At 43.6% G+C, this 16,397-nt stretch overlaps 1 protein-coding gene across 1 annotated transcript in view; it reads right to left on the bottom strand.

The window, feature by feature from the left end:
* Positions 1-16,397, bottom strand: part of hmcn1 (hemicentin 1) — a 538,964-nt gene that overhangs the window by 305,399 nt on the left and 217,168 nt on the right. The window contains exons 20-21 of the mRNA XM_069942357.1: positions 16,151-16,263; positions 4,127-4,286 (exon numbers count right to left, since the gene is read on the bottom strand). Of these exons, the coding sequence (XP_069798458.1) occupies positions 4,127-4,286; positions 16,151-16,263 (273 nt within the window). The remainder of the gene's footprint in view (positions 1-4,126; positions 4,287-16,150; positions 16,264-16,397) is intronic.

Below are 16,397 nucleotides of genomic sequence, written 5' to 3'. Positions count from 1 at the left end.
GGTCCACCTTCCTGGCCTTAAATTATCTAGCTTTTGAGATCCAGAGGATGGGTGCAGACAGGGTGCTCTGAAGAGAAGGGGGGTAAAACTAAAAATTTACAGCTATCTTCTATAAATACAGCTGACAAATGTTGATAAAATCATCATATTTGTTCATCAGTCTGCAAGTGATTTTCATCATGCCATTCCTAGTTAGAAATCGACTTCTAGCTAACCACCAATACAATCTCCTCAAAATGCTTTTGAAATTTGGTCAGACTCATTATAGATGTTATGCCCACAGCACTTCCCAGTAAAAACAATTCTGGGGTTTGCGGAAAATGTTTTCCTATAATTTGTTCTTGGAAATTCCATCGATCTACCTAGGAACATGACCAGATTGAATGCATCTAAAACATTGGTCTGAAATTTCTAATTTAAGTTTATTTAAATTTTGCAGCATGAGATATAATTGACGCAAGAAATTATACTTTACCAGTCTATATCTATCGTTAACTGTATTTGTCAAACTATCAGACCAGCACTATTCTCCAACTATTATGTCCAAGTTTGATTCCACCTCTGTCTCGACTAGGAGTTTTTGCTTGAAATAGGAAATACGCTGCTGAAATAAATTTCTTGATAATTCCGCTTCAAATTGCTGCACTTCGGAAAAGTCATTGAAGGAGCTAATTTGCCTCAGTTGAAAATAGCAGAGAAAAGAATATTTTAACAAACCATATGTATTTTTTAACTGATCAAACGACATAAGTTGCCACTGCTCAAGGATTAGATTGTTGATTAGGTTAGAAAATGTAGGTCAACACAATATCATGGGCTGTAATGTTCTATGCATTTGTATCCCTGAATTAAAAATAGATCTCTAGAATTAGGCAATGGGATTCACATTAATAATTTGTTTATAGTTAATATGTGATATTTTTTGCTGCAGGCATTTAACAGCCAAATACACTAAGATTTAACATTACATTTTAAAAGCTGTGAAAAATGGCTGGAGATGTTTAAACTAGCACCATTCTGTGAGAGGTGATGGAATGCGAAATATGTAGATTAGAGCTTGAGAATAGACAGTACTAACTAGTGGGCCACTTTCTTATCAGAAGCCTCAAGGATAAAGGAGTCTGGTTCAGATTGGCATGGTGACCAAGGGTACCCCACAGTAACCATTGTGTTTGCTTAATGAAGACATGAATATTAACTTAGACGCCCCTAATGATGAGACGGACTAATTGACATAACATGCGATGTATGATGAGGGAAAGGCTGTGTGGTACCTGCAGGGATGGGAGGGAAAAGGGGAAGGTTGTAAGGTATTGAAATTCCGATTGGAAAAGACTAAAGGGAGGTGTGATGATGTTGAGCACAGGACTGTACAAAAGAGTGATGATTCTGGACCTCCAGTATGTCTTGGGACTAAAAGACACCCAGCTCTGCAGACCCGAAATAAAATCGAACTTGTTCTCCAAGATTTTGTCTCCTGAGTAGTGCTTGTGAACACGTTGTATTTCACAAACCTGATCATTTATATATATATAAAAACAGCTCCCACAAACTACATTTGGACCAGAACTTCCTATCAGAAAAGAGTTTTCATACTCTTCCTGTGATCAGATGGACTTCTTCACATCTTGGATACTGTGTGGTAGATGCTGGAAGAATCTTTGGGGAGATAATGGGTAACAATGAAATAATCAGGCAGGAAAATAAGTCAGGGAATTAGAATGATAAATTTGTATGGAAGGCTTGATGAAGGGTTCAAGTCCAAAATGTCAGTCATGTAATTTTATCTTTGCCATATAAAGGACACTATTTGACGTGCTGAGTTTCTCCAGTATTGTGCTTTTACTTTATATAATCTAAGACTATCCTCCTTATCCCATTGACATGATCCTCTGGGATCGTTGTCTGAAGGGGGACTCGCAAAATCGTTAAGGACCTATACCACAGTGCACACAGCAACTTCCAGCTACTCCCATCAGGGAAGAGATACATGAGTATCAGAGCCAGAACCACCAGGCTGATAAACAGCTTCTTTCCATGGGCAGTGAGAATGCTGAATGACTGATGAACTATTCATACAACCCCTCGAGAATCAACTATTATTTAACATATTTATTTATTTTTTATATATCTACTGCATATAAATCGCTTGTAAATATGTGTGCTATGTCTTTATATGTGTTTGCATATTTTTACACCAAGGATTGAAGAATACCATTTTGCCAAGATGTATGATAATCATAAATTTGAATTTGAACTCACTATCAACTATATGGAGTCAAGACATCGAATATTCTCTTGGTTAACTGCAATTTTCTCTTGGTTTTCTTGGCATGTATCATTAATATTGATCTAACATTGCTATTTTAGCACATCTGTTTTTTTTAAATTGTGCCTCATTAGAATTAATTCTGTATTTATACTTGCAATAGTCACCCTAGATGGTTAAAAAATCTGAATTTCCAGTGTAATGGATAAATATTGGGAGGAATTTGGTAAGATTACAGTGGGTTACATACATACACACATTTTAAAACAGATCTTATTTGAAATAAGTAACATTACAGAAACAATGGAGAATTTTATGCATATTTCACAAGTAGGTGCTAATTGAAATGATGTCATGACATGAATAGACCATTGTCTTGGAGGAGACAAACTGGCTGTTTGCAAGTACCTAAGAGTGCTCACAGAAAGGTCACTCCTGTGGTTTTTTAAAAATCTAAGATAACAGATGGGAGCAGAAGGATAACTTCTGTTGTTTGCTGAAGAAGGTGGGGGTTTTTGCAAGTGAGAGAGTCACAAAGGCTTTCGAGCAGTCTCAGATGGAGGGAGAGAGAGAGAGAGAGAGAGAGAGAGAGAGAGAGAGAGAGGACAAGCTCTCTCAGCCAGTGTGTGTGTGTGACACTGAAAGAGACTGAACAGTCATGGCTGAAACAAGACAGGAAAAGCTTGTGGGAAACAGAAAGTTCCAGAGTGGCGGATAGCTGAAAGTGCTATCTGTCTGCTGTTTGTCTTGGAATAAGTGGAACAGAAAGGAACTCTGTGGTACCCTGAAAGAGGTGATCACCTGGAGAACCCTGATGGGGAAAGTTTCATCAGCGAGACTTTGAGGTGACTAATGGTGGTACCTCAGTTGTGGAAATCCTGGAACAACAAATATCTCTTTGCAAACCCTACAAGAACCTTCCTGAGTGGTAAACATTTACCTTTCAAGCACCAAAATCTGGTGAACTTTATACATGTTAAATTCTGTGCATAGTATAAGAATTGCTTACATCCAGAGAACTTGGAAGAAGGAGAAGTGAGATTGAACTGTGAACCAAAGAACTATTCTTAAATTTACACACACATCATACACGTGTGCTTAGAATTAGAAGGGGGTTAATTTGGGTTAGTTAAGTAAATAGAGATAAGTTAAAGTTTGATTCTATTTTCATGTTTAAAGTTAATTAAAAATAACTTCTGTTTAAATAACCATTGCTGCTGGGGTTTGGGATCCTTTGGGCTCGTAACACCAGGAACTTTGCAAATATTGCCCTCACCAATACAATTAACCCAAATTATTCTTTGTTCTACAATTTATCCAAAGCAAGGGTATATATTTGCAGAATGTGGAAAAAACAGGTATGTCATTTAACCTGTGCTCAGATTGGACAATGAGTGAAAACAACCATCACACCAGCAAGCAGTGATTAAATTACTCTGGATGAATATGGGGCCAGATGATTTCATTTCTGGAATTCTCTTCCCCCAAGGGTGGTGGAGGCCAGATAAATACATGAAAGGTCAAAGAATTGAAGGTTATGGAGAACTGGCATAGAGAAGGGGTTGAGGCCAGTATTGATCAACCAGGATCACATTAAATGGCGGGCAGGCTCAAAGTGGCTGGCAGCCTTCTCCTAACTATACTTCTGCTCTTATTTTCTTGTGGCTCAGTCATGTAGAGAAGTACAAATGGAAATGTACTTTGTACTTAATTGTTAAATAGAACTAACAGAAACTGACTTATCCTATTAGATCAGGGGAGGGATGGAAAATAATTTGAGAGTCATTAAAAATATGATTACTGACTGAATGAATTGGATTTTCTTATTGAATAAAAATATTAAAGATGTACACATACCATAAACTGTCAGCTGGACTTTGCGCGAGGTATAACCAGCAGCATTTGTGGCTGTGCATACAAATTCCCCATTCTCTCCACCACTTGGTGAAGATATTAGTAAACTGCCATCTGTTTCTGTGCTGAAATTCCCCAAATGTTGGCTGCTGAGTTCACCATTCTGTAAAAAAAGATACAAATCACTGGCACAAAACAGATCCTTTGCTTTTTTTTTGCTTTTATTGATTCTAATGAATATGGTTGATGTACAGCGATCATTTGACTTCACATGCAATGTCAGTTCCGCAGAGTGATTTGGAGTGAAATGAAATGAAAACCCAACTCTTTTCACTTTTAAGAATATTTATCAAAATCCTGTAATTTATGAGGTTTTTTTAAAACCTTTGTTTCCTGAGGCTGTTGCAAAGCATAGCACAAATCCAGAATCTAGTTACGTAGATAATTCTGGAATTCGTACAATTTACTGCATATATTATTCATGCTCATGGCTGCTTTCTTTTCCCCCTGCTCTACTCACTTTACACCTACAACTGTGTGGCTCAGAATGACAATAACACTGTCTACAAATTTGCTGATAATGAGTCAACATACAGGGGGGGCGGGGGGGGGGGATTAAAAACTTGGTGAATGGTGCAGCAACAACAACTAAACTCAATGTCACCAAACCTAAGGAGCTGATTGTTGATTTCAGGAAGGGAAAACCAGAGGTATACATTCCAGTGATCATTGGGGGATTGGAGGTGGAGAGAGTGAGCAAATTTAAGTTTTTGGGACTCACTATCTGGGAGGATCTTTCCTTGACCCAACACTCTAATGGCATCGTGAAGAAAGCACGTCAGCACCTCTTCTTCCTCAGGGGTTTCCGAAGGTTTGGGATGACATCAGAAACCTGGCAAATTTCTACAGATGCTTGGCGAAAAGTGTGCTGACAGGCTGCATCACAGTCTGGTATAGGAACATCCTGATGTAAAGTTCTCTAGGACATCACAGGTAAAACCCTCCCCACCTTTGAAAACCTCTACAGGGAATGTGCCGTCAGAGAGCAGCAACAATCCTCATGTTCTATTCTTGCTGCTACCATCAGGAAAGAGGTATAGGTGCTACAAGGCTTATACCACCAGGTTCAGGAACAACAGCTATCCCTCCTTCATCAGACTCCTCAACAACAAACTCAATCAGGGACACATTTCAGGACTCTTACTTTGCACTTTATTGTTTTTAAATTCTCACATTTCATTAACTGTTTTCAGTTCTTTATTTGTGTACAGTTTTTTTGTTGCACTATCAAAAAGTGGTAATTCTGTCTCACCCGCAAGAAAAAAGGATCTTAGGTTTGTGTGTGATTTCAGAATGTACTCTGACAATAAATAAATCTGAATCATTCTCATCAAGATTTTTATCTAACATGTCATTCACACACTATTTAAATAGCCATTTTGACAACCTGGAGTGAAACACAAAAGTCTGCAGATGTGGTGATTGCAGTAAAAGCACAGAAATGCTGGTGGAACTCAATAGGTCTGAGCCCATCTCCAAGGTATGGGATAAAGCAAGCAGATTCCTGAATAAAAGAAATGACAGGGGCAGGAGTACAGACCAACAGACAAAAGGTGACAATTGGATATGAAGAAGAAGCAGGAGAAAGGAAAGGTAAGAATTGATGGTGGGGGGGGGGGGGAAGGGTGGGGTTGGCTCTGTAAATGCAGAGCTAAAGGAAAGGGGACATTCAGAAAGATGGGGGGAGGGGGTGGTAAACCTAGAGATTGAGTCTTATTAGCCATCAAAGCTAATCTGGAGGTGGAGCTGGCCTTTTCATTCAGAGGCCCTGTGTTTTGATGAGCCTTGCCAATCAGTCTCCCCAAGGAAGACTGCGCTGGTTGGGGAAATGATGGAACAAACAATATGCTCTCAGGATAGGATATTATGATGGAACATACTATTGCGGGCACATTCCCCACTGACCGGGGCAGGCTGGTCCACCTAGTGAACTGGTAGCCCCTCCCTCTAAGACCCCTAATAAAGGCCGAGAGCCCTAGTTTCCTCCCTCATACTTACCTTTGGGCTTGAGCCAGAAGCATGCTGAGGCATGCTTGGATATTTAGATCAATAAAGCTTTTAGCCCTTTACTTTGTGTCTATGAGTGGTAATTGATCGCGTTACAATATATTGATCTAAATTTTAAGCGCTATGGACAAGGCGATTCGGTTGGAGAAGGTAGAGATCGACCCCAAAGACCCAGAGCCCTCCGTGAAATTCGGCATGTAGCTACACTGCTTGAAGGCCTACATGAGAACATAGAAACATAGGAAGTAGGAACTGGAGTAGGTCAAAAATGGCCCATCGAGCCTGCTCCGCCATTCAATACAATCATGGCTGATCTAATTTATGACCTAACTCCACCTACCTGCCTTCTCCCCATATCCCCTAATTCCTCTATCATGTAAAAATTCATCTAACCAAATTTTAAATATGTTTAATGAAGCAGCCTCAACCACTTCCCTGGTTAGAGAATTCAAAACATTCAATATTCTCTGGGAAAAATTATATTTCCTCATCTCTGTCCTAAATCTACTCCTCTGAATCTTGAGACTGTGTCTTCTGGTTTTAGTTTCCCCAGCCAGCTCAAAAAACCTTCCTACATCTATCCTATCCATACCCTTCATAATCCTATATGTTTCTATAAGACCTTCTCTCATTCTTCTGAACTCAAGTGAATACAATCTTAGACGATTTAATCTTTCATCATAAGTCAACCCCTTCATCCCAGGGATCAACCTAGTAAACCTCCTCTGGACCGTCTCCAAAGCCAGTATATACTTCCTCAAATATGGAGACCAGAATTGGACACAGTACTCCAGGTGCGGTCTCACCAGTACCTTATACAGTTGCAACATTACCTCCCTACTCCTGAATTCAATTCCTCTAGCGATGAAGGCCAACATTCCATTTGCCTTCTTAATACCCTGCTACACCTGCAACCTAACTTTTTGCGATTCATGCACAAGCCCTCCCAAGTCCCTCTGCACAACAGCATGCTGTAGTTTTTCCACCCTTTAAATAATATTCAGCTCTTTTATTTTTCTTGCCAGAGTGGATAACCTCACACTTACTAACATTGTACTCCATCTGCCAGACCTTTGCCCACTCATCCAGCTTAACTATATCCCTCTGCAGACTCTCCACATCCTCATTACAATTTGCTCTTCCACTCAATTTGGTGTCATCTGCAAACTTGGCAACACCACATTTTGTCCCCTCCTCCAAGTCATCAATGTAAATGATGAACAGTTGTGGGCCTAACACCGACCCCTGCGGCACCCTACTCACCACTCTCTGCCAACCTGAAAAACTCCCATTTATCCCGACTCTGCCTCCTGTCAGACAACCAATTTTCAATCCAGGCCAATATACTTCCCCGGACTCCACCTTGCTGTAACTTACTGATAAGTCTCTTGTGCGGCACCTTATCAAACGCTTTCTGGAAATCCAAATATACAACATCAACCTGTTCCCCTCTATCCAACACACCCATTATATCCTCAAAGAATCCTAACAAGTTTGTCAAACAAGATCTTCCCTTTCTAAAACCATGCTGCGTCTGCCTGATCGAACCCTTACGTTCCAAAAGTTTCACTATTTCATCTTTAATGACGGCTTCAAGCATTTTTCCAAGTACAGACGTCAAGATAATTGGCCGATAATTTCCAGTCTTCTGCCTACATCCCTTCTTAAAAAGTGGCATGACATTTGCTGTCTTCCAGTCTGCTGGGACCTGCCCAGAATCCAAGGAAATTTGGTATATGACCACCAATGCATCAACTATAACTTCTGCCATTTCCTTCAGAACCCTTGGATGCATATCATCAAGACCAGGTGATTTGTCTGGCTTGAGTCCCATTAGTTTCTCCATCACTACTTCCTTTGTAGCAACTATTTTATCAAGGCCCTCCCCAACATTCACATCCTTAACTCCGCACTTGGGCATGCTGGAAGTGTCTTCCACCGTGAAGACTGACACAAAATTTTTGTTCAATGCATCGGCCATTTCCTCATTTTTTGCTACCAGTTTTCCTTTCTCATCCTCCAAGGGTCCTATGTTAACTCTGGCCACCCTCTTCCGTTTTATATATTTATAAAATTTTTTGCTTTCTGTTTTCATATTTTGTGCCAATTAACTTTCATAATCCTTTTTCCCATTTCTTATTACCCACTTTGTAACTCCTTGTCGTCTCTTAAAGTTATCCCAATCTTCCAGTTTCCCACTGCTCTTTGCAGCTTTGTACACCTGCGCCCGCCTTCAATTTTATACTCTCCTTTATTTCCTTTGTTAACCACGGTTGATTTTTCCCTCCCTTGCTGCCCTTTTTCCTGACCGGAATATATTTTTGTTGAGCATTACAAAATATTTCTTTGAAAATCTTCCACTGTTTCTCAACTGTTTCATCAATTAGCCTGTGCTCCCAGTCCACTCTGCCCAATTCCTCCCTCATCCTATGGTAGTCACCCCTGTTTAAGCATAATATATTAGTTTTAGATCTAACTATTTCCCTTTTCATCTGAATGAGAAATTCAATCATACTATGATCGCTATTTCCCAGATGGTCTCTGACTATTACATCATTTATTCTACCTATCTCATTGCACAATGCGAGATCCAGGAGAGCATTTTCTCTTGTTGGTTCCTTAACATGCTGCTCAAGAAAGCTATCGTGGATGCATTCTATGAAGTCCTCTTCCGGACTCCCACGACCAACTTGATTTTCCCAATCTATGTGGATGTTAAAGTCCCCCATGACTACTGCCGTATCATTATTACATGTCTCACTTATCTCTTTATTTCCTGTGCCACTAAACTATTGTTATTTGGTGGGCGATAGATAACACCCACCAATAATTTTTTCCCTTTGTTATTATTTATCTCTACCCAAATGGACTCAACATTATGCCCTGCCAAATTAGTTTAAACCTTTCCCCACTGCTGTACCAAACATACTTGCCAAAATGTTGACACTTTTTGGATTTAGGTGCAACCCGTCCCACTTGTAAAGATCATGCCTTCCCCAAAAGAGATCCCAATGATCCAAGAAGCCAAATCCTTGCCTTGTCCACCAGTCCCTCAGCCACACATTCAGTTTCCTTATCCTTATATTCTTTTCAACACTTGCATTTGGAACAGGTAGTAATCCCGAGATCACCACCCTAGTGTTCCTGTCTTTCAGCTTTCGTCCCAGCTCACTGTAATCCCTTTTCATTACCTCCTCCCTTTTCTTGTCAATGTCGTTTGTACCCACATGTACCAAGACATCAGGCTGCTCTCCCTCTCCTCTCAGAATATTTTGGACCCAATTTGTGATATCTCGTACCCTTGCACCAGGGAGGCAGCACACCATGAGGGTATACTTATCTGGCTCACAGAACCTCCTGTCTGTACCCCTGACAATGGAGTCCCCAATAACTACTGCATTTCTCCTTTTCCTTTTCTTTTGCACCACTCTGCCAGGCTCATTGCCATTGACCTGGTGCCCGTGGCCATCTTCCGTCCGGTCATCTCCCTCAACAGAATCCAACACAACATAACTGTTGCTGAGTGGGATAGTCACTGGTGTGCTCTCCATTTTTCTCGCTTTTTTCTATCCCCCCCCCTGACGGTTTCCCACTTACCTAACACGGGTTCTGGAGTATTTATCGCCCTGAAAGTTGAGTCGATTAACTCCTCACTCTCCCTTACAAGCCGCAGGTCATCAATCTGCAACTCCATATCCTTAATTCGCTCCCTTAGTAACTGCATCTCGGTACACCTGGTGCAGATGTGGCCATTTGGGAGGGTGGAGGTCACCTATTGTTCCCACATGTGACACCCAGTACAGAGCACTAACCCTATTGGCATGACTCTGAATACGAAGGCAAATAACTCAGCTTACCTTTATTCCTTGCCTGCTTTCGCCGAAGCCTGATAAGCCAAAGCCAGGAAGTCTCACTCCTTCACTGCTCCACTCACTCACTGAGCCACTCCTCGCTGGCCGCTCCCTCCCCTGTCACTCCTTTTATTGGCCCCTTGACCAATTGACCCCGTCACTTTCTGCAAGCTCCTCCTCCTCTGACTCATAGCCCGACTCTCTCCAAGTTCCTCCTACAGCTCCCAGCCGAACCAAGTATGCCCAAGCCCCGGTAAGCCCCCGACTTTAATAGCTTACCTTCTCCTCACTTTCACCAAGCTCCTCCTCCTCTGACTCACTTTCAGCAAGCTCCTCCTCCTCTGACTCACAGCCCGACTCTCTCCAAGCTCCTCCTCCGACTCCCAGCCGAACCAAGTATGAGGTGACACGAAATCACAGCAGACAGCGATGAGTATAACCTACTATTCGCAGCAGTAGGCCATCATGCTTACCAACTGATGTGTGACTGCATGGGATATGAAGAGGCGATGGTCCTGCTCCAGCAACAGTATGGGGTGCCGAGGAACACCATGTACGCGCGCTTCCAGCTTGGTTCCCAACGCCATGGCCCGGGTGAGTCAGTCGACGAGTTTGTGTGGGCCATATGGGAGCTGGGACGAGACTGCAAGCTGGGACGTTATGGTGGCGGAGTACCAGGAGGAACTCCTCCATGATGGGCTAGTCACTGCATTCTGCTCCCAACACATCTGCAAATGACTCCTGGAGAAGAGCGATCGATCCCTACAGGAGGTCGTGCTGATGGCCCAGGCCATGGAGACACCCCATAAGAATGTGGAGGCTTACGCCATGGGCCATGCGGCCCCCAGATATGCAGAACAGGCAGCGCCATCTTGAGATTCAGGGCCCTGCCCCTGATTGTCACCGCAACTGTTGAGCACATGAGGTCAAACTACTATGTCCAGAGCAAGCCTCCATGAACGTATTATCCTGCACATAGAATGATCTGCTTGAATTGCCAGCAAAAAGGGCACTACGCAAGGGTATGCCCATCGAAGCCCCTCGTGAGCAGCGCCGCATGCAGCCCGCAATGCCATCTTGGATCGAACAGTTCCAGTCGTCACTTCCAGTTGCGGAGAACCCAACTTCTGGGCCCACATCACAAGAAGGAGTGACGTTACTGCCGGCTTCACTTCCGGGCTCCACCACGTACGATCTATGGGGATAGCCATCTTCGCGACCTTCTGGGCAGTCATCTTGGCAGCCATCGACTCAACGACAAGGCGGATGCAGCGGGTCAGTGCACTGACGTTAGCCTCAATCATCTTGGATCAGAGTCAACCACACTAGCTGGGACGTTCTTTGATGGACGTTGAGGTAAACAGTCACACCACAAGCTGCCTGTTCAACACGGGGAGCACCGAGAGCTTCATACACCCGGGCACCACCAAACGCTACTCCCTGACCACGTCCCCTGCAAAGTACCAGGTAGCGCTAGCTTTCAAGTCCCTCTTGCCAGAAATCCACGGGAAATGCTCCGTGATCCTAACCATGGGGAGAGGAAATACAAAAATTTCAGACTGTTGGTGATGTCCCATCTCTGCCCACCCATCAATTTGGGACTCTATTTCCAGTGCCAGTTAAAAGGAGTACTGATGCATTTTGATGGCCCCCATCCCCTGCTCACAGTCAGGAACGACCAATTCCAGGAGGTCCCGTGCCCGCCACTTTTGGCGAGGCCCAATCATGCACCTGGAGGCTGGGCAGCGCTACCAACCTGCGACCTGGTGCTACCTACCTGCGGCCTGGCCATCCTATAGGTCCTTCCACCTCTGCTGTTCCAAAACCTCACCCCAGACTGTAGGCCAGTGGCCACTAAGAGTAGACAGTACAGTCCGGAGGACAGAGGATTGATCAAGTCCAAGGTGGAACAGTTACTGTGGGAGGACATAATAGAGCCCAGTAATAGTCCATGGAGGCCACAGGTGCTGGCAGTAAAGGGGACAGAGAAGAACTGGATGGTGATTGACTACCATGAACCAGTTCATCCTATTGGACGTCTACCCCCTGCCCCGAATTGATGACATGGTGAATGAGATCCAAAATACAGGGTCTTCTCAACCATAGATCCCAAGTCAGCATACCATCAGATTCCTATCTGCCCAAAGGACCGGCCATACACAGTATTTGAGGCTAACTATCAACTGTACCAAATGGGTCTCTTTCGGCCTCACAAATGGGGTGTCGGTCGGTGTTCCAAAGGGAAATGAACCATATGGTGGACGACTTAAAAGCCACTTACCCATATTTGGAAAGGTCCCCATATGCGGCCATGACCAGAAACAACACAACAACAACCTGCAGAGGTTCCTGGCCACTGCAATAGCCCTCAACCTAACCTACAACTAGAAGGGCGTGTTCAGCACAGAGTGGCTGGCGATCCTGGGGTACATGGTGAAGCATGGTGTGATTGCCCCTGACCCTGAGCGCATGCACCCCCTCCTGGAATTACCTCTGCTGCAGAACACCAAGGCTTTAAAAAGGTGCCCGAGGCTCTTTTCGTATTACGCTCAATGGGTCCCCAACTATGCTGACAAGGTCTAACCCCTGGTGAAAACCATGACTTTTTCCCTGTCGGCTATTGAGAGCATCAGGGACAAGATCGTCAAGGCAGGAACGCACGCCATTGATGAGTCAGTCCCATTCCAAGTGGAGAGTGATGCTTCCGACTTCACCCTGGCCACCACGCTGAATCAGGCAGGCAGGACAGTGGCATTTTTTTTGCGCACCCTGCAGGGCCCTGAACGCAGGCACTCCGCTGTGGAGAAGGTGGCATAGGCTATAGTGGAGGCGGTGCGCCACTGGAGACATTACTTACTGACGAACCAGAAAGCCATCGCCTTTATGTTTAATAACAAAAAGCATGGTCCAAATTAAGAATGACAAGATCATGTGGTAGAGAATTGATCTTGTACCGACTGGGTAAGCTCAACGAGTCACCTGACGCACTGTCCAGGGGAACCTGCGCTAGGGTGCAAGTTGATCGCCTCCACACCCTCCATGACAGCCTCTGCCACGCCGGGGTTACAAGGCTCTACCACTTCATGAGGGCCCGTATCCTTCCCTACTTGATGGAGGAAGTCAGAGAGCTGACATGCAATTGCCAGGTCTGTGCAGAATGCAAGCCAGTTTTACAGGCCAGAAAGAGCCCACCTCATTAAGGCCATTTGCCCCTTTGAACACCTCAGCATAGACGTCAAGGGGCCCCTCCCGTCCAAGAATCAGAACAGCTATTTCCTGAACATTGTGGACGAATACTCACTTCCCATTTGCCATTCCCTGCCCAAACATGACCACAGACACTGTCATTAAAGTACTCCGCACCATATTCCCTCTGTTAGGGTACCCTGTGTACGTGCATAGCGACTGGGGTTCAGTGTTCATGAGTGAGGAACTGTGATGTTAGTTCCTCTCCAGGAGCATAGTGATGAGTAGAACTACCAGCTAAAACCCCTGAGGGAATGGCCAGGTAGAGAAGGAAAATGGCCTGTTGGCCAGGTAGAGAGGGAAAACAGTCCTGTTGGCCCTAAAGGTAAAACGGATGACTGTGTCCCAGAGGCAAGAGGTACTCATGGAAGTGCTGTATGCCACCAGATCGCTACTCTGTATTGCTATGAATGCAACACCCCATGAAAGATTGTTCTCCTTCCCTAGATCAGCGTCAGGAACCATGCTGCTGGTCTGGCTGAGAGCCCTTGGGCTAGTGCTCCTCTGGAATCATGTTAGGACCCACAGGGCAGACCCACTGGTGGAGGAAGTGCACCTCCTGCAGATGAACCTCCAGTATGCGCTGGTATACCCAGACGGACGGGATGACACAGTGTCCGTTTGGGATCCGGCGCAAGTGGGAATCCCAGCACGGGAGGTGCATCCAATACCCTTGGGCAGTCACCAGCCAGCCCTGGGGACCACCCAGGTTGAGGACAGAGATCCCACCCCCCAGCACGATTCCCCAAATGTATTCCCCTGCTGGAAGGATCCCCGCCCCCCCCCACTAACTCCCACAGACCTGGGAGACACTGACTCAGTGACCGAGCCATCAGGCCGCCGAAGCAAGAAGCACAGTCAGGAGTACTGTGGAGGTCCCAAAAATGGGTAAAACCACTGGAGAGACTAAACCTATGAATATTACTGTGCAACTCATGGGCTATGAAGACAATGCCCCGCATCAACCCGCCCAGATTCTATCTAAAAAGGAGGGGTGAATGTGGGAACATGGTATTGCAGGATCTTCCTCACTGAGTTGGGCAGGCTGGCCCGCCTCCTGAACTGGTAGCCCCTCACCCTATGACCCCTAATAAAGGCCGAGAGCCCTAGTCTCCTCCCTCATACCTACCTTTGGACTTGAGCTAGCAGCATGCTGAGGCATGCTTGGATCTTTAGATCAATAAAGCCTTTGGCCCTTTGTATCTGTGAGTGGTCATTGATCGCGCTCCAGATATTCACAATGAATCAGCAAGCTCAATTTTCTGTTCCAAAGACCAAAGATTTGTATTTTATTTTCCTTCAGTGAAAATAAACTTAATTATTCGTGAGTACCAAGTTACTAAACATTTACAAAACTGCATACTTCTTGTGGTGGTTTATTAGTTTAAAGATTTTTAAAAAGGACCTTTTCTGACAGGACCTTTTTTTTTTAAACTAAGGTGAAAAGGGAATATAGGAAGCACAAAAGGATCACAGATGTCATTGAATTAATGGAATACTGGATGTGAAGGTGGGAGAGGTGAGAGACAGGGGAGATGGGGTGAATACAAAACACATACTGTAAAGGACAGATGGAAACAATGGTACTAAATTAGGACAAGGTTTACTGAAACTGGCAAATTCAAAGTTAGTACCATAGGGCTACAGGCTACCCAGGTGGAATGTGATGTATTCTCCTTGAAATTTGGGTTTGGCTTCACCCTGGTGATGGATGAACCAAAGACAGGTCTATTTGGAAATGGGAAGATAAATTAAAATGGCTTTTAACAGATAATTCCAGCTGGCATTCGAGGACAGAGGGCATATTCCCAATTGATGGTCTCCTCTACATTTGGTCTCATTGATGCAGGATGACCATCTCGAGAGCCCATAATGCCACAGATGATGTTGAAGAAGGTGCATGTGAAACTCTCTCTCATCTGGAAGATCTGTTTACATCCTTTGGACTTAAGCTTTAAACAAATAGCTTAGAGAGCAGTCACACTTTGCAACATACATTTTTATCATCATAGCATCTTTTTTACTGTGAAATAATTTGCTCATTGTCAATAGATCCAATGCCAGATTTTGGAATGTGACAGGTCATGTTTCACATTAGTTATCAATTATTGTACATCAATTTCTATCTTGTATCTCTTTGCTGATCACATTAAGTGGACTTCTAACTCCCCAGAACTGGATATTGAAATTAAAACTTCCACAAAACAAAGAACTTTTAGGAATTATGTACTTTGAGGAAAATAAAATCTCCATTAATATCATTTCTGAGTCTTGTAAAATAGATGTGGTCAAATGAATTGGACACTATTACATTATTTTCATTCCAATGCAATGTTGTGTTGACAGACACAAATATTACATGACACGACTGGGCAATTCAGCTTCAATGTTAATAATTAATCCTGCTATATATCTTGAAAGGCTTTTTCAGTATCAAAGAAACATTGACAACGCTAATGTATTTCCCAGACACCAGATGTAAAATTCTTTGTGTTTCAAAGAACGCCTTTGAAATAGCTCAAAATGGGGTTTCCCATAATGTACATGACAAAACAGTGATAAGCAGTTTAGAAAACATAAATTTATCATTATTATGTATCACCACATTTTAGCTTGGATTTGATAGTAAGTGTTGCATAATTAGAGAGCAACAGAGAATGCCAGCAGAACATTAACACCCTAATTAGTTTTGAAAAATATGGCTGATCACACAACAAATTAAAAAAATAGACTTATTATCTAACTTCAAACCACTGCTGTGAAATTCTCAAGACAAATCTCTTGAGGCAATGTTTTAGAAGGAGTTTCTTGACAAAATTATAAAACCAAGAGATTGAGGTATTTTGCTGTCAAAGATACATACCTTGGACCAGACAACAGAAGGCTTGGGAACACCATGCGCCTTGCAAGGTAACCGAACTGGGACTCCCTCAATGGTACTGAATATCTGAGGTCCATGTTGAATGGTGGGGGGAACTGAAAGAGATAAAGTGCCTCATTAATGACTGGGTATATACAGTAGAGCTATATTCAGCTCCAGTATGGGCGATGATTCCATAGGAATCTGCCAGTTGTCCACCTTCAACACATCTTTGGCTTCTGCATCTAAG

This window comes from Narcine bancroftii, chromosome 5, assembly GCF_036971445.1.
Source record: "Narcine bancroftii isolate sNarBan1 chromosome 5, sNarBan1.hap1, whole genome shotgun sequence".
NCBI lineage: Eukaryota > Metazoa > Chordata > Chondrichthyes > Torpediniformes > Narcinidae > Narcine > Narcine bancroftii.
The sequence above is the reverse complement of the archived record's forward strand: the minus strand, read 5'-3'. Positions and strand labels throughout refer to the sequence as shown.